Source organism: Sciurus carolinensis, chromosome 1 (assembly GCF_902686445.1).
Source record: "Sciurus carolinensis chromosome 1, mSciCar1.2, whole genome shotgun sequence".
Taxonomy (NCBI): Eukaryota; Metazoa; Chordata; class Mammalia; order Rodentia; family Sciuridae; genus Sciurus; species Sciurus carolinensis.
Genome location: NC_062213.1, coordinates 167283543 through 167304195, shown reverse-complemented (window position 1 = coordinate 167304195; position 20653 = coordinate 167283543). Strand labels below are relative to the sequence as shown.

Sequence of the window (20653 nt, the reverse complement as noted above, 5' to 3'; positions counted from 1 at the left end):
AAATTTTAAAATATGTTTGGGATAACTTGGGACTATGAGTCTCCTTTTACAACTACAGATTTCATAAAATCAAAATATAGATCAAATACTTCTGATAAAAATTTTCATCCAAGTTGAGATGTGTTGTAAGAATATAATACACAGAGGATCTCACTTAGTTTGAGAAAAGAATGTAAAATGTCTCAATTTTTATATTGATTACATATCAAAATTAGCACATTTAAGATTCTTCTATTCTTCTCCAAACTCCTTATATTTGTTAGTTGTCTGTTTTTACATTAACAAAGTTTAGAATATTTTGTTTGTAACCATAATTCCTATGATTAATCTTTTACTTTATATTTAAATGGCCCAGATTTTCACTTAACTGCTGTTTTTTTTTTTTTTCCCTCCTTCCTTCTTTCCTTTCCTTTCTTTTCTTTTTTGTTCTCTTCTTTTCTTTCATTCTTGTCTGGGGATCAAACCTAGGCCCTCAAGCATGTTAGCTAAGCTACACCCTAGCCAGGGCAACTTAGGGAAATCCTGTCTCAAAATTTAAAAAAACAAATAAATAAATGAAAAAGGCTGGGATTTAGCTCACTGTAAAGCACCTCTGGGGTCAGTCCTCAATACCAAAAAAACAAAAAATAAAAATATAAAAGGGGTAGGGAAGTAACTCAGTGTTAGAGTGCCCCTGGGTTCAATCCCCCATGCTGCATCAAAACAAAAAAAACAGAACACATGGACACATTTATACATATATTTTTGTGCACATTATTAGTTATTTCTAGGATATATTCCTGAAAGTAGAATGACTGAGTCAAAGGTATACACATTTTTAAGACTTTTGATTCTTATTACCAGAAAGATTATAGGACTTCAAGTTTTCACTGGGAGTATATGAAAGTATATGTGTTGTTTTTCCTCCATACCCTCCTCAAAGATGCACAGTTTTTAATCTTTGCAAATTTATTAGTTGAAATATGTATTACAATTTAATTCTAGAACTTTTTTGACATCCTTAAAAGAAACTATATATATATATTAGCAGTCCTTCCCCTTTCTTGCCCACTCCTAACCCTGCTTTAGGCAACTGCTAATCTCTTCTGTCTTCATGGAGTTGCCTATTCTAGATATTACACTTAAATGGAATCATATACCATGTATGATGATCTTTTGTGTCTGGCTCCTTTTCTTAGTTTTCAGGGCTCATCTGTGTTGTAGTATGTATCAGTACTATGTTCTTTTTTTATTACTGAATAATATTCCATTGTCAGTTTATACCTGTTTGTTTATTCATTTATCAGTTGATACACACTTAAGTTGCTTCCACTTTTTAACTTTTGAGAATAGTGCTGCTATGTATATTCATAATAAGATTTTGTTTATGGAGATAGGTTTTCAGTTCTCTTGGGTATACATCTAGGAGTGAAATTGCTGGTCAAATTATAACTCTTCATTTAAAAATCCAGTAAATTACCAAGCTGTTATTAATTTGCATCGATTGCCATAATAAGACACTATAGACTAAGTGGCTTAAACACCAGAAGTTTATTTTTTACAGCTCTGAAGACTGGGGAATTCTAAGACCAAAGTGCCAGCTGATTCATTTCTTTGTGAGGAATGACTTGCAGTCAGCTTACAGATAGTTGCCTTCTTGCTGTGTCTTCATTTGGCTTTTACTGGGTGCTCAGTTTTCTTAGAGATATTTTTCTTCTCTTCTTGAAAACTGTTGAGCCTATGACTTAAGACCCCAAATTTATTACCCCATTAAACTTTACTTCCTAAAAGCTCTATGTCCAAATACAGTCACAGTGAGGATAGGGCATCCCTGTATGAAATTGGGAGAGACACAACTCAGTCCACAGTAATAGGGGCTCCAATTTTGCCACATCTTGCCAACACCTGTTATTTGTCTTTTTTTTTTTTTTGGTACTAGGATTGAACTCAGGGGTGCTTAACCACTGCGTCACATCCCCAGCCCTTTTTATTTTGAGACAATATCTCACTAAAGTTGCTTAGGCCCTCACTAAGTTGTTGAGGCTGGCCTTGAACTTACGATCCTCCTGAGTCACTGAGATTACAGGTGTGTACCACTGTGCCTGACTTGTTTGTCTTTGATTATAGCTCTCTAGAGGTGTAAAGTGGTATCTCCTTGTGGTTTTGATTTATATTTCCCTAATTGACTGATGTTGAGCATCTTTGTGTGTTCTCAGTGATCAATGTTTATCTTCTTTAGAGAAATGGCTATTCAAATTTTTTGTCCATTTTAAAATTAGGGTATATGTTTTTATTGAGTTGTAAAAGTTCTTTATACATTCTAGGTGCAAACTCCTTATAAGATAATTTGCAAATATTCTCCCTATTCATTGAGTTGTATTTTTTCACTTTCTCAATGTTGTCCTTTGATGCCAGAGATTTTTAATTTTTTTGAAGTTCAATTTATATTATTAATATTTATTGTTATTGTTAGGTGGTACTGGGGATTGAACCCAGGGGCATTCTACCACTGAGCTACATTCCGGTCGTTGATTTATTTAAATTTTGAGACAAGGTGTAAGTTGCCCAGGCTGACTGTACTTGTGATCCTCCTGCTTCAGCCTCCTGATTATCTTTTAGTTGTTATTGCTGTGCTTTCGGTGTCATAGCTAAGATAATCCTTTGACAAGGTCATACAAATTTATTCATGTCTTCTTCTAAGAGTCTTGTAGTTTTAGCTGTTACAGTTAGATCTTTGTTCCTTCTGAGTTATTATTTTTTTTTAATAAGGTGGTGAAGTAGGGCTCCAATTTCATTGTGACAATCTGGATATTTTTTATTTTACTTTTTTTTTTTTTTTTCCTAATTACTATTGATAGAACTTCCAGTTGGGTAGAAGTGGTAAGAACAGAAATTCTTGTCTTGTTTCTGACCTTATAAGATCTTATAAATCTTTTTATCATTAAACATATTCCCTGTGAATTAAAACTTTTTTTTTTTTTTTTTTTTTTTTTTTTGCCATGCTGAGTATTGAACCCAGGGCCTTGTACATGGTAGGCAAGTGCTTTACCACTGAACCACATTCCCAGTCCTGCCTGTGGAATTTTGGTAGATGCCTTTTATTAGGTTGAAGAAGTTACCTTTTCCTGCTTCTTGTTTTTATCTTATTATATTTTATTTAGTCCTTGTAATGTAAGTGGTTTTTTTGATTATTAAGTGCTTTTCTGTGTCTATTGAGATGATTGTGTGGTGTTTGTCCTCTATTCTGTTGATATGGAGTATTACATTACTTGATTTACAGATGTTAAATGAATCTTTCACTCCTAGGATAAATTCCACTTAGTGTGGGGTTTCATCCTTTCTATATGTTGCTGCTTTCAATTTGCTAGTATTTTATTGAGGATTTTTTTTTTCTCTATATTCTTCAGAGATATTGGTCTGTAGTTTTCTTGTAATGATCATTCTTTTTTAATATTCTTCATGCCAATGGGTGTATAGTGCATTTTATTGTGAATTTAATTTGCATTTTCCTAATATTTAATGGTGTCTTGTGTTTATTTGCAATCCGTTTATCTTCTTTGGTCTTTGGTGAATTTAGTAGTTGTTCAATTTTTTTGCCCACTTACTGTTGTGTTGTAATCTAGTTCTTGCTAAGTATGTTTTACATTTTCTCTCTTACCCTTTTATTTCGCTTTTCCCACCAGTTATTAAAAAGTCTTGATTTTTTTTAAGCAGTTTTAGGTTTACAGAAAAATCATCAGGATATAATAATCTTCTCTACCTAGATATCCTACCTCTGCCATATCTTGCATTTCATATTAGCAACATCCTTCCCCAGAGTAATATATTTGTTAGAGTGTATGAACCTACATTGATATGTCATCACCCAAAGTCCATAGCTTACCCTTGGTGTTGTATGGCCTATGGGTTTGACAAATGTACACTCACATGTATCCAAATTATAGTATGTACATAGTAGTCTCTCTGCCCTAAAAATGCTCTGTGCTAACCTATGTATTCTTCCTCTTCCTGGTAATCACTGATACTTGTACGATCTCCATAAATTTACCTTTTTCCAGAATGTTATATGTGTGGAATCATACAGTATGTAACTTTTTCAGATTGGCTTTTGCTTAGTAATATGCATTTAAGATTCCTCTATGTCTTTTCATGGCCTGGTAGCTCATTTCATCCTTCCTTCCCACTTCCCTCCCTATCTTTCTCTTCCATCTTCTCTTTCTTCTCTATCTCTCCTTTTCTTGTGGTACTGGGGATTTAGTCCAAGGCCTCATGCATGCTAGGCAAGCACTCTACCACTGAGCTATACCCCACCTTATTTTCTTTCAGTATTGCATAGTATTCTGTTGTTTGGATGTATCATCTTTTATCTGTCTATCACCTACTGAAGGGCATCTTGGTTGCTTTCAGATTTTGGCATCTATGAGTAAAGCTGCATGTAGGTTTTTTGTGGACATGTTCCTTTGGGTAAAAACAAGGAATGTAATTGTTGGATGGTATGGTAAGAGTATGTTTGTTGTGGAAAAAACTGCTAAACTGTCTTTCAAAGTGGCTGTATCATTTTGGATTCCCACCAGCAAAGAATGAGAATATTTGTTGTATCAAATCTTCATCAGAGTTTGGTATTAGTCTTTTGGATTTTGGCTATTCTAACAGGTGTGTAGTGTGTCTTGTTTTAATTTGTGTTTCTCTGATGACATATGAAGTTAAGTGTCTTTTCATATAATTGTCATCTGTATCTTCTCTCATGAGGTGTCTATTAAGGTGTTTAGCCTATGTTTCAATTGAGTTTTATCATTTTCCCTCTCTTCTCTCTCTCTCTCTCCCTCTCTCTTTTTTCCTTCTTTCTTTCTTCTTCTTCTTCTTTTTTTTTTTTTTTGTACCAGGGATTGAACCCAGGGGCACTTAACCATCACATTCCCAGTCCTCTTTTAAGTATTTTCTTTAGAGACAGGGCCTTGCTGAGTTGCTATGGCCTCACTAAATTGCTGAGGCTGACTTTGAACTTTTGATCCTCCTGCCTCAGCCTCCTGAGCCACAGGGATTACAGATGTGTGCCACCACACATGGCAATTTATTTCTTTTTGTTAAGTGTTAGGCATTCTTTGCATATTTTGAATAATCTGTGCCGGTTAAGTTGACTTTTTATATCTTTTCAGTTTCATATAGTTATCAACATGGTTGGGTTTCAATGAGTAGTTAGCTAAAACTTGTGCCTACTGGTTTGTACCAGTGTGCAAGATCTTACTATACACATCTACCATCTTTGCTTTCATTCACATCTGTTGATTCAGAATTATCTATAGTGGGAGTATATACACCATAAAATCATCATATGTTACCAGTTAGGGCTCTTCCTCCTTTCTCCCAGTGAGCCTGTTAGTAAACATTTACTAGGACATCATTGATTTTTTTTTTTTTTCTGCCCCTTTTGGTACCAGAGAACCCAGGGGTGCTTAACTACAGGGCCACAGCCACATCCCAAACCTTTTTATTTTTTATTTTGAGATAGGATGTTGCTAAATTGCTTAGGGCCTTGCTAAGTTGCTGAGGCTGGCTTTGAACTTGCAGTCCTCCTGCCTCAGCCTCCTGAGCTGCTGGGATTATGGTATGAGCCACTACACTTGGCAACATCATTGATTTTTTTTTTTTTTTTTTTTTTTTTTAGCAATCAGAATATAATGTAATTTTAAAAGGAACATATGCTTTAACCATTTCTAGTTTTCTTGCCACCAAAGCTCACGAGTCAGCATAATAATTTTCCCAATAATATTATTGAAAAAATTGTAAAAATTCATATAATTATTTCCATAAAGACCCAAAGGGGATTCTTCATTGAAATTCTTCCTGAAAGCAATAAAAGATTGTCTCTTTAACATGACAAAAGGCAACTGTTGAAAACCAAAAGTCAATATTACACTTAATGGAGAAGTGTGAATTATTCCTCTATAAAACAGGAATAAGACAAGAACATATTATTTCCCTTATTTATCTTGGTTCTAAAAATTCTGACAAAACTATCTGAGAAGAGAAAGAAAGATATACACAAAGAAAGGGAAGGAGTAAAACTATCATATTTTGCAAATGAAGTGAAAATCACTTCCAAATTATTAGAGATAAAAACTGAATGCATCATAAAAAACAAGATGCAACACTAATTCAGGAGACTTTTCATTTTCATGATAATGCTTCTTTCATCTTTGTTATTTCTCCCCACTTTTTTTTGCCTTTTCTTTAGTAAAGCTTCATAATTTTTTTAAAATTTATTTTTATTGTAAACAAATGGGATACATGTTGTTTCTGTTTGTACAGAGTAACAGCATACCATTTGCATAATCATACATTACATAGGGTAATGATGTTTGATTCATTCTGTTATTTTTTCCTTCCCCCCACCCCTCCCACCCCTCTTTTCCCTCTATACAGTCCCTCCTTCCTCCAGTCTTACCCCCCTCCCACCCCCCCTTATGTGTCATCATCCGCTTATCGGCGAGATCATTCGTCCTTTGGTGTTTTTTTTTTTCTATCTCATGTAGCATGATATTCTCCAATTTTATCCATTTGCCTGCAAATGCCATGATTTTTATTATTCTTTATAGCTGAGTAATATTCCATTGTATATATATACCACAGTTTCTTTATCCATTCATCAATTGAAGGACATCTAGGTTGGTTCCACAGTCTGGCTATTGTGAATTGAGCAGCTGTGAACATTGATGTGGCTGTATCTCTGTAGTATGCTGATTTTAAGTCCTTTGGGTATAGGCTGAAGAGTGGGATAGCTGGATCAAATGGTGGGTCCATTCCAAGTTTTCTAAGGAATCTCCACATTGCTTTCCAGAGCGGCTGCACTAATTTGCAGCCCCACCAGCAGTGTATGAGTGTTTTCCCCCACATCCTCTCCAACACCTATTGTTGCTTGTATTTTTGATAATCGCCATTCTAATTGGGGTGAGATGGAATCTTAGTGTAGTTTTGATTTGCATTTCTCTTATTACTAAAGATGGTGGACATTTTTTCATATGTTTGTTGATTGCTTGTAGATCTTCTTCTGTGAAGTGTGTGTTCATATCCTTAGCCCATTTGTTGATTGGATTATTTGTATTCTTGGTGTAGAATTTTTTGAGTTCTTTATATATTCTGGAAATTAGTGCTCTATCTGAAGTATGAGTGGCAATGATTTTCTCCCACTCTGTAGCCTCTCTCTTCGCATTGCTGATAGTTTCCTTTGCTGAGAGAAAGCTATTTAGTTTGAATCTCTCCCAGTTATTGATTCTTGCTTTTATTTCTTGTGCTATGGGAGTCCTGTTAAGGAAGTCTGATCCTAAACCAACAAGGTGAAGATTTGGACCTACTTTTTTCTTCTATAAGATGCAGGGTGTCTGGTTTGATTTCAAGGTCCTTGATCCATTGTGAGTTGATTTTTGTGCAGGGTGAGAGAGAGAGGGGTTTAGTTTCATTCTGTTGCATATGGTTTTCCAGTTTTCCCAGCACCATTTGTTGAAGAGGCTATCTTTTCTCCATTGCATATTTTTGACACCTTTGTCTGGTATGAGAAAATTATATTTATTTGGGTTTGTGTCCATGTCCTCTATTCTGTGCCATTTATCTACCTGTCTATTTTGGTGCCAATACCATGCTGTTTTTGTTACTATTGCTTTGTAGTATAGTTGAAGTTCTGGTATTGTGATACCCCCTGTTTCATTCTTCCTGCTAAGGATTGCTTTAGCTATTCTGGGTTTCTTATTCTTCCAGATGAATTTCATGATTGCTTGCTCTATTTCTGTAAGGTACATCATTGGAATTTAATTGGAATTGCATTGAATCTGTATAGCACTTTTGGTAGTATGGCCATTTTGACAATATAATTCTGCCTATCCAAGAACATGGGAGATCTTTCTATCTTCTACGGCCTTCCTCAATTTCTTTCTTCAATGTTTTGTAGTTTTCATTGTAGAGATCTTTTACGTCTTTGGTTAGATTGATTCCCAAGTATTTTATTTTTTTTGAGGCTATTGCAAATGGAGTTGTTTTCCTCATTTCCCTTTCAGATGTTTCATTGCTTGCGTATAAAAATGCTTTAGATTTATGCGTGTTGATTTTATAGCCTGCTATTTTGCTGAATTCATTGATGAGGTCTAGAAGTTTTCTGGAGGAGGTTTTTGCATCCTCTAAATATAGAATCATGTCATCAACAAATAGTGACAGCTTAAGTTCCTCTTTTCCTATTCATATCCCTTTAATTTCTTTAGTCTGCCTAATTGCTCTGGCTAGAGTTTCGAGGACAGTGTTTAATAGAAGTGGTGAAAGAGGACATCCCTGTCTTGTTCTCGTTTTTAAAGGGAATGGTTTCAGTTTTTCTCCATTAAGAATGATGTTGGCGGGGCTGGGGAGATAGCTCAGTCAGTACAGTGCTTGCCTTGTAAGCACAAGGCCCTGGGTTTGATCCCTAGCACCAGCACCCCCCCCCCCCCCAAAAAAAAGAATGATGTTGGCCATGGACTTAGCATAAATAGCCTTTACAATGTTCAGATATGTTCCTACTATCCCTATTTTTTCTAGTGTTTTGAGCATGAAGGGGTGTTGTATTTTGTTGAACACTTTTTCTGCATCAATTGAAATAACCATATGATTCTTATCCTTAAGTCTATTGACATGATGGATTATGTTTATTGATTTATAGATGTTAAACCATCCTTGCATTCCAGGGATGAACCCCACAACATCATTGATTTTTAATCCCCTGTCTTATTATTTGCTTTCTTTTATCCCTTTTTCTTTGTTCCTTTTTTCTTCTTTTCAGCTGAGAATTTTATAATTATTTTATTTATTTTATATGCGTATTTACTGTATCTCTGATGTTTTGCTTTGCTTTTAGTAATTGCTTTAAGGTTTACATATAGTTTTAATTTATCCACAGACTGCCTTTAAATAATATGTCTGTTTATATCTCCGAACTGTTTCTTCAACTCAACAAGACTGCTGGACTCTGTTTTTTTCCCCTACTCTTTCTAGGTAGTGATCTCAGGACAATAATCATGTTCACCTTAATTTATATTTCTTCTCTCAGAGATCCCTGGTCTATACTTTATGTTGTTCGTTGTTTAGCAACAGTGTGTGGTATATTTGGCCCAGGGTTTTAGTTGTTTAAGATAAAAGGACAACTCAGATCAAGGCAGGAGGATCACAACTTTGAGGCCAGCCTCAGCAACTTAGTGAGAGACCTTTCTCAAAAAAAATAAAATAAAATAAAAAAGACTGGACTGTAGTTCAGTGGTAAAGTGCTTCTGGGTTCAATCCCCAGCATCAAAAGTAAGTAAATAAATAAATAGATAGACAGAAGGGCAAACATGGTTTCTGTTAGTCCATTGTAGCCATATAAACAGAAGTCATATATTAATTGCAATTCCCTTTTTATAATCTTTACAAAATCATTTTTCTGTGTGTTTTTGATATGTTTACTTTTTATTTCTTTTACCAGGAAAAAAAAATCTCCTATTGCCACCTAAACACTTAATTATATATTCTTATTTTTTAAGATTTCTATGCTCAGAGATTCCACAAGATCCATTTATCAATTCAGTTTTCTTGACCTTTTGGATTGTTAGGTTGTTAATGATAGCTTACTAAAATTATTTACTTATTTATTTTCTTTCTTTAAGCCTATTTTTTTCTTAGTCAAGTAGAATGTAGTATCCCCTTCAGAAACCCTTGTGAACCAAAAAGTTATCTTTATTTATTTAACAATTATTCACAGAATGTTTGCTTGCTATGTGGGGCTGTGTGCTAGCATGGGGTTGGCATGTATGGTAGAGTAACAGGTAAGTTGACAGAATAGTTAGCCTCCCTCTGTGGAATGTCTGCAGTAGGGAACTCTGATCTTCTCTTCTAGAACCATGAAAACAGATGTGGTTACACTTTCTGTGCATCACTTATCCTTACCCTGATTAACTCCTTTTCTGAAACACCTAATTGTGCTCCTGCCTTACTGTCTTTTTTCTTGCTATTCCATTTGCCTAGAATGTTCCTTTCCCAAGATTACCTAAATGACTTAATCCCCACTTCATTTCATCCCTGCTTAAATGTCATATTAAGGAGAACTCCCCGACCATTGTCTATAAAATAGCACTTCCTACCTTCAGTCTTTATCCCTTTCCTCAGATATATTCTTCTTCATAGCATTATTATTTACATTTCAATTTATTCTTGTCTATGTCACCTTCTTCCCTTCTTTCCCCCAAATGTAAATTGCCAGATGAGCAGAATCTTTAGTTGATGTGTCCACTCCTCTAATCCCCTGAACTTTGAACAGTTATTTCCACATATTGGTTGCTTGATCAGTATTTTTTAAATAATTAATACCTCTTTGATTGTTTGAATATTTTTCTTCTTCTCATGTTTTCCTGCAAAGGATTTACTGGTGAATTTATTTACATTGACCATTTTTGGTTTACTATGCTTTTAGAATAAGCAAATGTCTTTCAAATAGTGTAATAGTTAAAAGAGATACTTACTATGTTATTATTTATTAAATTTTGTTTTTACCTCTATCTTAGTTTTCAGATAGGACCAATCCAGTTGATAAACATTTTGAAGTCTTGGTCAATAAGTATGGAATTTCTGCCCAACCAATTGCTCCTCAGATGTTTGGTTCTGCTGGAAAAGAACACATGGAAAAATATGGTATGTTAAAAAAAAACAAACTAACTTTAAGGTGACAGGCATAGTGGTTCACACCTGTAATCCCAGCTACCCAGGAGATGGAGGCAGGAGAATCCTAAGTTTGAGGCTTATCAGTGGATCTCTTGTTCAATAGTTGAAGCCCTGGGTTCAATCCCCAGCACCACAAAAACAACAAAAACTTAATTTTCATTACTAGTTATGTATTTATTAAGGAATGTGGAGGATATTAGGATATATAAGATACAAACTAGATTTGAACTGGGCTGAGGAAATAGTCCCTGTACTGAAAGTATATACAGGACATCATATGGGACGTACACCTAGAATACTACATAGCAGGAAATTGAAATAGGAAAAATAGCACAAATTTTTGTCTCTTTTAATCATTGATGATAAATTGAGGATTACCAGCTCTGAATATGATAACAAGACTTAACACTTGGTCTTGATAATAGATTTATATAGCCAAATTTTATACTTATTTGAATCTATCAGTAGTCTGTCATCACTTCATATTCCATGGTGTTTTATGAGATTAAAATTTCTAAGCTGATTTTGATTTTGTAGCTAATATCCAGTTCTTTGATTGATGGTCAGTGATTTCCAGATGGGTAAAACACAGGTTAGTGCAGATAGGGTGATTTTTTTTCCGTTGTGTGACTGAACCACTACCTTGTAGTATACCATGAGATAAGAAAACCAGTGACTGTGTTTGAAAGGTCAGCACTCTTATTCTATGCAGGAAAAATATCCTAGGCTCATTAGCCAGCATCAAGTAGTCAGAAAGGAAATAAATCTTTTTTTTTTTTTTTTTTGCGGTGCTGGAGGTTGAACCCAGGGCCTTGTGCTTGTAAGGCAAGCACTCTATGAACTGAGCTATATCCCAAGCCCGGAAACAAATCTTTGAGGAAGAATGGTGGGACATATAAAGAAGCACTGCCAGTTTTGAGTTTTGGATATTTTCTGTTTCATAACTATTTTTTATCATTTTAAACTCATTCAGGCTTCTAATATGGTTTCCCTCCTTTCTCACCACCAGTGATCACCATCTTTGCCATATCCAGTATAAATTTTTCACTCCTAGTTTAATAGATCACTGAACCCCATTAGTCCCTTTTGATTACTTCTTTTTTAAAAATATTTTTATTTGTCCTTTTTAGTTATACATGATAATAGAATGTATTTTGCCCTATCATACATACATGGAGTTTAACCTCCCATTTTTGTGGTTATACATGATGTGGAGTTTCACTGGTCATGTATTCATATATGAGCATAGGAAAATTTTGTCTGGTTCATTCTACTGTCTTTCCCATTCCCATCCCCCTCTCCCCCCTGTCCAATTGGGTGAACCCTACACGCCCACCCCGCATTTATTGTGAGTCAGTATCCGCATATCAGAGAAAACATTTGGTCTTTGGTTTTTTGGGACTGGCTATCACTTAGCATGATAGTTTCTGGTTCCATCCATTTCCCAGCAAATGCCATAATTTCATTGTTCTTCATGGCTGAGTAATAATCCATTGTGTATATGTCCCACATTTTCTTTATCTATTCATCTGGGCACCTAGGCTGGTTCCATAGCTTAGCTATTGTGAATTGTGCTGCTATACACATTGATATGGTCGTGTCACTATAGTATGCTGTTTTAAGTCCTCTGGGTATATGCCAAGGAGTGGAATAACTATTGACCACTTCTTTATTAAAACATTGAAACATTTTCTTCTCTTGATCTCTATAATACCTCATTCTGTTTTTTTTTTCCTTACCTCTAGTTATTCTATTTTTGTTGCTTTTTTAATTGACTAACTTTTTTCAGACATTACTGAGTTCTTGTTATAGGCACCTATACTGGCATAGACACTGGAATATAGCAGTATGTCAGTCATTGCTTTGTAATAAACTACCCCCAAACTTGTAATTTTAATTAGCAGATATTTATTCTTATAGATCGTAAGTTCGTAGGTTGACTGAGAGAATCAGCTAATCTAAGGGGGTTCAGCTCTTCTTGGCTATGTTTGCGCAGGTGACTATAGGTTGGATGGAGACTCTGCACTAGTTCTGTTTGGCTGGGTCAGATATCTCTCATCTTCCTCTTGGGACCAGAGGGCCAGCTCTGGTATGTCCTTTTCATGGTAATAGCAGAAGTATTTGAGAAGAATCTGAAACATGAAATTGCTTTGAAACTTAAACTTTTGACTAAAGCAAATCACATGGCAAACTTAGAGCCAAGGGACAGAGAAATATACTCCACTTCTTTTGTTGTGGTGAAGCAGCCTCTAGGTATCCCCTCCTCAAAGCCACCCCCAACCATTACTGTAACATATAAGCTTCTCCAGGGACCCGTACCATAATTAAACTTTTTATCAGCAAGATTTTACAAAGAGTGTCAACAGGATTTCACAGGATTTCTGCAGAGAGCTCAATGTGGTTTGAAGTTTCCTTTTCTTGTAAATGCCAGGTTTTCAAGCAAATGGTGTAACAGACTCCTTGGTAAAAACTTGTGAAAACCTCCCTCTAGCCTAAGAATATGGGACAAAGAGTACCTGCTGTGCAACCATCCACTGTTATGTAAAACCCAACCCCCACTGGGTATAAATCTCAATTTCCAAACTCTGGGGCCAGAGATTTTTAGGCATCAGTCCCTCTGGACCACTGCAGCTTAAATAAACCTGCTCCCTGAGAATTCCTCATCTGGCCTACATCAGTGGGAAACTGCAAAATCAGACCACAAAGGACATTTAGGAGGGACAAAGAATTAGGGATGTTAGTGCATTAATTCACAAGCAATAAATAAGCAGATAAAATGTTAGATTTTTACTTAAAATCTAATTATAATAGGGGAGAAACAATAGCATGACAAATCTAAGACAATTTCAGAGAGTTGTTAGTCCTGTGAAGAAAGTAAAACAAGTTAAAGTGCTTATGGGGAGAAGATGGCAAATTTAGTATGGTCAATGGTGGCCTCTGGTATATCCAGTTGGCATCTTGGCTTCTCTGCTTGTGTCTCCATCAGGCATCTCCAGTTTAACATGTTCAAATACAGACTCTTAATTGTGTTCTCCTATCACCTTCCATTTTCTCCTTCCCTAGTCTTTCTCATTTTAGTACGTGGCAGTTCCATTTACTCAGATGCTCAAAGCAGAAACAACTTTGACACCTTTTTCTCCCATTCTTCCACTCCAGTTTCTTACTATGTCCTAGAAATTCTACCTCTGAACTATCCAACTATCTTCTTTCATCCAATCCCTTTCATTACCATAGCTCTTATCTTAGGTCAGATTTTTTTTTTTTGGTACTGGGAATGGAACCCAGGGGTACTCTACTATTGAATTACGTCCCCAGTATTACATTTAGAGACAGGATCTCACTAAGTACCCAGGCCGGTCTCAAAGTTGCAATCCTCCTGCCTCAGCTTCCCAAGTCACTGGGAATTAAAGGCATGCATCTCTGCCCCTGGTTAGGTTAGAATTTTTCAAACATGGATTGTAACCCATGGGGAAAGCATGGAATCAAAATTTACTGGGTTGAATCAAGCATTTATTTTAATCTAAACTTTGTATTGTTGTGTATTATAACTCAATACAGAGAAGTAAGCAAAACAACTGTATACACCAAACCAGAGTGTAAAATTCAGGTGAATTCTCATAAAGTTATTAACTTGTGACCTACATCACCACCTAGGTTAAAAAAATAATGTCAGCATCCAAGATTCTACTCTGTAGTTTATTTTTTATTATTTATTTATTTGTTCTAATTGGTTACACATGACAACAAAATGCATTTTGACACATTGTACACAAATGGAGCATAGCTTCTCATTTCTCTGGCTATATGTGATGATGAGTCACACCAGTAGTGTAATCATACATCTATATAAGGTAATAATGTCTGTCTCATTCTACCATCCTTCCCATCCCCACTGCCCCATCCCTCCCCTCACTCCCCTCTGCATAATCCAAAGTTCCTTCATTCTTCCCTACCCACCCCCCAAGTATGGATCAGCATTTACTGATCAGAGAAACATTTGGCCTTTGGTTTTTTGGGATTGGATTATTTCACTTAGCATGACATCCTCCAGCTCTATCCATTTACCTGCAAATGCCATAATTTCATTCTTCTTTAAGGATGAGTAATATTCCATTTGTATATGTACCACATTTTCTTTATCTATTCATCTGTTGAAGGGCATCTAGCTTGGGTCCATAGTTTAGCTATTGTGAATTGAGCTGCTATAAACATTGATGTGGCTGTGTCACTGTACTATGCTGATTTTAAGTCCTTTGGGTATAGGCCAAGGAGAGGTATAACTGGGTCAAATGGTGGGTCCATTCCAAGTTTTCTGAGGAATCTCCACACTGTTTTCCAAAGTGGTTGCACCAATCTGCAGTCCCACCAGCAATATATGAGTGTACCTTTTTCCTCACATCCTCACCAATACTTATTATTGCTTGTGTTCTTGATAATTGCCATTCTGATTGGGGTGAGATGAAATCTTAGAGTAGTTTTGATTTACATTTCCCTAATTGCTAGAGATGATGAACATTTTTTCATGTTTGTTGATCGATTGTATTTCTTCTTCTGTGAGGTGTCTGTTTAGTTTCTTAGCCCATTTATTGATTGGGTTGTTTGTTTTTTTTTTGGTGTTAAGTTTTTTGAGTTCTTTATATATCCTGGAGACTAGTGCTCTAGCTGAGGTACATGTGGTAAAGATTTTTCTCCCACTCTGTGGGCTCTCTCTCCACGTTATTGATTGTTTCCTTTGCTGAGAAGAAGCTTTTTAGTTTGAATTCATCCCGTTTATTGATTCCTAATTTTATTTCTTGCACTTTAGGACTCTTGTTAAGGAAGTTGGGTCCTAAGCTGATATCTATAGTTTATTTTTGTCTTATGAACTTTGTGGGTTTCTTGTGAATCATCTTGAGTCATTGCATTAGCCACCCCCACAAATCTCATTGTGATGAGTTCTTTTCCACTATGAACCTCTTCTGAAATGGTTGAGGGTCAACAGTCTTTAGTGGCCCTTTGAGAGGATTTGTAAAACATTGCTTTTTGTCAGTCTCAACTATATACTGAGGTATTCCATTTGATCTTTCTGAGATCTTAACCAAAGATTTGACATAACCTGAGCTTCATCTCAGGCAGTGTTTTCCTCGCAGTGTCATGAATTCGATTGTTGCTGAAAGTCCATTTCTTAATTTTAGCATCTTTTACCACCTAAAGAGGCTGAGAATTTTCAGAACTATCACTTTCTAGGTCCTTTTTGTTTAACAGTTGTCCTCAATATAGAGATACAGAATTATACTATAAGCTGCAATAAAAAAATCAGGTGGCAACTTCAATATTTTGCTTATTTTCTAATTTTGCACATTTCTGCTGGCAATAGTATTATAAAAATTTTTGGGCTGTTATAAGAAGAATCTTCCTTCATCTAGTTTCTAGTCAGATTCTTTATCTTCTTATAAGCCCTCTCCTGCAGTATCTTCAAAGGACCTCAGAGGTACCACTAATATTCTCTTCTAGGCCTTTGGGCTTTCACTAGTAGTTTCCTTAAAGCCTACTTTCTGGTTCCAAAGTTACTCATATATTTTATACTTTTGTTCAGTGCGACTTCATATATCAGTCAGCTTAGGCTGCCATAACAAAAATTACCATAGACTGGGTGGCTTCTACAACAGGATTTTATTCCTCACAACTTTGGAGGGCAGGAAGCCGAAGATCAAGGCACTGGCAAATTCTTTGTCTGGTGAGGGTCCACTTACTGGTTCATAGAAGGCATTATGTCCTTTTATAAGAAAGGGGAAAAAGCTCTGGGGCCCCTTTTATAAGACCACCAATCCCATTCATGAGGGCTCTGTCCTCATGATTGATTACCTTCAGAGATCCTACTTTCTATTACTGTTACCTTGGGGATTAGGTTTCAACATACGAATTTTTTTTTTTTTTTTACAATTCCCAGCAACAATTTTTAATTCCTTATTTTGTTGTATACATGAAGGTTTCTATTAACCAAATGTCTGATTCTCTTCCCTTGACAAATGAATGCCATGTTCAGTACACTGAAATCTAGATGAACCTTCCTCCCTTCATGAATACACAAGATATACATATAGACTTTAGAACAAATAACCCAAAGTCTTTCATAAGATATACACACAAGATTTTCTGCACAGACATGGCCATGTTTGTGGAACTCAGCACCAAAGCCAAGATGCCCATTTTGGGCCTGGGCACCTGGAAGTCTCCCCCAAACAAAGTCAAAGAAGCTGTGAAGGTGGCCATTGATGCAGGATATCTCCACATAGACTGTGCCTACGTCTATCAGAACGAGAATGAGGTGGGAGAAGCCATCAGAGAGAAGATCCAAGAGAAGGTAGTGAAGTGGGAGGACCTCTTTATTGTGAGCAAGTTGTGGTGCACCTTCTTTGAAAGGAACCTTGTGAAGGAGGCCTGTCGGAAGACCCTCAAGGACCTGAAACTGGACTATCTGGATGTCTATCTCATTCACGGGCCCCAGGGATTTCAGCCTGGGAAGAATTTATTCCCAAAAGATGATAAAGGCAACAACCTCATCAGTAAAGCAACATTCTTGGATGCCTGGGAGGTCATGGAGGAACTGGTGGATGAGGGGTTGGTGAAAGCTCTTGGAGTCTCCAACTTCAACCACTTCCAGATTGAAAGGATCTTGAACAAACCTGGACTCAAATATAAACCAGTGACTAATCAGATCGAGTGTCACCCCTACCTTACCCAGGAAAAACTGATCCAGTACTGCCACTCCAAGGGCATCATTGTCACTGCCTACAGCCCCCTGGGCTCTCCAGATAGACCTTGGGCCAAACCAGAAGACCCTTTACTACTGGAGGAACCCAAGATTAAGGAGATTGCTGTGAGGCACAAAAAATTCCCAGGCCAGGTCCTGATCCGGTTCCAGATCCAGAGGAATGTGGTGGTGATCCCCAAGTCTGTGACACCAGAACACATCATGGAGAACTTTCAGGTCTTTGACTTCAAATTGAGTGATGAGGAGATGGCAACCATTCTCAGCTTCAGTAGAAACTGGAGGATCTGTAACCTGACTGACCAGGCTCATTTGCCAGATTACCCCTTCAATGCCGATTACTGAAGATCCATCTCCTCAGGAGACACTTGGTGGATTCTTTCTCTTCGCTGAAGTGGAACTTGCTCTCTAGGGGTCTACCGTAGTCAAGTTTAGTGAAATCATACTGTGTCTGACCTTGTCAGAATCAAGGCAAAGTTTAAAAAAAAAAAATTGTCGGTTCATTATAATTGTACAAAATATGATTTGTTATGCTCTAATTGTACAAGCATGCAACATTAGTTGCTCAATCCCCTTCCCAGAACCTTCCTTTCCTTCCCCTCCTCTGTTCCCCAAGGCAAAGTTTTATTTAGATCCATATGTTGAACCAGGAGAAGACTTATCACTGAGTCATACTTATGGAAGTATGACTCAGATGAGCAAATGACTATTTCTTCCACTTGTTTGATCTGAACGAATGTTTGTTAAACAACCTGTCTCTGCTAACATTGAGGATGCACAAATAAAAAGAATAAAAAAATGAAAGTGAAAAAAAAAAAGATATACACACAAAATTATAATTATATAACCCAAATTTTCTCAGGGGACAGTCTTCAGGGCTAATCTCTAAAAACTATAACCAGATTATCCAATACTAAGTCTTGTGTTTGATGAATACATATCTCGGTGTCATGATTTGCAAATTCAGTCATTACACACTTTGTGGGAAACCAGCTCACATTTAATTGTGACATTTTAAAATTATACAAGTATTTTGACCACTACCCTCCCAGCCCATATTTAGTCTCTTAAAATGACAGGAAAACATCAATGATCACAGGTTTAATGGGTTTAATAAGTTTACCCCTTTAGTTCCTATTTGCAGCACCCAATATTCCTTTGAAATACCAGTCAGACCTGGCAGTGACCAAGAGTAAATTTCCACCCTCCAGAGTTGAAAAGTTCAGTTTCTCTGACAATTCTGTGTTACAGTGGCACTTGTCCAGAACTGGTATCTCCCCATAGCTGGGGAGCTTTAAATGTACCAGTGAAAAAAGCTTTTTCCCCTTCAAGGGGTAGAAAAAAAAATGACTTCTCAAAACCCAGTCAACCTGGCTGTGAGGTCTTTCATTCTGTCCCATCTCTTCAGGCTCTTTTTTTTTTTTTTTTCTTTTTTTCTCCTTTTTCTTTTACATTTTTGCAGTAGAGCAAGAGAGACCAAAACCTAACCTGAGATACAAGAAACAAGACAGTGATGGCTATAAAGGGAATAAACAAGGAGCAATTGAGATATTCCTTTACCTCCCACATCCTAAGTATGTGCTTCACAGAAAAACAACAAAAATAACAAATCTACAAAATACAACAGTTAGAATTACAAAACCCATTCATCCAAGGGTGCTAGAAGGCAGGAAGGAGAGGTGGGAGGGTAACTGGCACAGGGAGAAAAACAAAGTATTCAAATCAGTCCAGGCACAGGGGCTGGTAAATGCTAGAAAATAACTGCAGAAAAACCTGTGGTCCTTTCAGACTCACGGTGGTATTAAAAATCCATACTGGTGTCAGAAAGATTCTGCCTTACATGCACCAGAGACAAAAATTCCAATTCCTCAAAGAGAAGGGAATACACAGAGGGCCCTTGGCAGAGTGGGTCCTGCCTTCTCTAGCCAGGGTAGGACAAAGAGAAGAGCTTCCACAGCCTCCTTCCAATCCACACATCCCCTTTAGATGGCAGGCAACTCAGTGGCCTGCAGTAGCCTTCAGTTTGGCAGGAGATGGATGTGGTGAAGGGAACTTCTCTGCAGAGGTTGAGCTGCTCAGGGCAGACTGCAGGTAGACCGTCTTGTGGAAGAGTCTGTTGCTTAAGGATACCACCAAGGAGAACAGGCGCAACTGGAAAAGTTATGCTTTTCAAGGGGTCTTTGTTTCATTAGCACTGATGATGAATAAAGGAAAGAGGATAAAGAAGAGGCAGCCACTGATAATGTATGAGGACTGCATTGCTGTGAGGAAAGCCAAGGGCAAACCAAATCCAAAGTAGTAAGGCCAATTCCTTTCTATGTTTGACAGCCGCTGGTGCATTTCAATTCCTTTATTGAACCAACGATATTCAAAGCAGTATAATGAGTAGAGAAGACACATATGCAGCAAACTGACCAGCTGACCAACAAGATGGATGGGAAAGAGACTCATAAATATCCCCTGGATAAGAAAAAGAGCCTGCTGCAAAAGGTTGAAGAGCATGTCTGCAATTATCATGCTGACACTAGGGAATGGATGAGGCTTCCTCCCTGATACCTCAGATGCTAGGTCAGCAATATCTTGAAACCAAATGGCATTCACAGCTTTGCTAAGCACCAACAGGGGAAGCACCCAAAGAGCACTGAAAATTGATGTGAGGAAGAATTCCAGCCATGACCAAACATCTCCATGTAGTGATGGATCACCAGTAATTCGGGCTGTTACTGACTGAAGCACAGGAATAAACACACGATAAAACAGGAGGAGACTGAACCAGAACACCCCACCATTCCAAGCACGGCACTGGAAAATTCTACTAACAATACGTGGCTCACTGTCTTGCTTCCGCTCTATACTCTGGGCTCTCCTCTGCGCCAGGACACTACTTGCCCTTCTTCGATGTTGTTCCTCTCTCTTCTGCTGGATTCGAGCATCTAGCTTTGAGATGGTACAAATACCTCAGATGGAGTCTTTGATTCCCCTGCCAAGGTCCTGGAGAAAGGTTTTGACACTGTCAGCCATCTTCTCACCACCCAGACTGTCAACTACACAGAAGAGAGAAAAGCACCCCAAAATCTCTCATCATGAAGGACCTACCAGCAGCTCCCTAGCCACCGCGGGCCGTCTCGACCCCTCTGTGCCTGGCTGCCCGCTCTGCCCGGGCGCTCCCAGGGCCGGGGCCGCTGTGCCCGCACTGGGCATGTCCGGGCCGCA

General features: G+C 37.4%; 2 protein-coding genes and 1 pseudogene across 3 annotated transcripts in view; 2 read left to right on the top strand and 1 right to left on the bottom strand.

Moving 5' to 3' along the window:
• The window catches only part of Scp2 (sterol carrier protein 2), a 130494-nt gene that overhangs the window by 34494 nt on the left and 75347 nt on the right, over nt 1-20653 (top strand). For both annotated transcript variants that reach the window (XM_047539372.1, XM_047539373.1), the window contains exon 6: nt 10533-10659. In XM_047539372.1, the coding sequence (XP_047395328.1) occupies nt 10533-10659 (127 nt within the window). The remainder of the gene's footprint in view (nt 1-10532; nt 10660-20653) is intronic.
• On the top strand, nt 16660-18436 carry LOC124976563 (aldo-keto reductase family 1 member B10-like). Its single transcript, XM_047539382.1, has one exon. The coding sequence runs from the start codon at nt 16730-16732 to the stop codon at nt 17783-17785; it is 1056 nt and encodes a 351-aa protein (XP_047395338.1). The 5' UTR covers nt 16660-16729; the 3' UTR covers nt 17786-18436.
• Nucleotides 19424-20461, bottom strand: LOC124976586 (etoposide-induced protein 2.4 homolog; annotated as a pseudogene).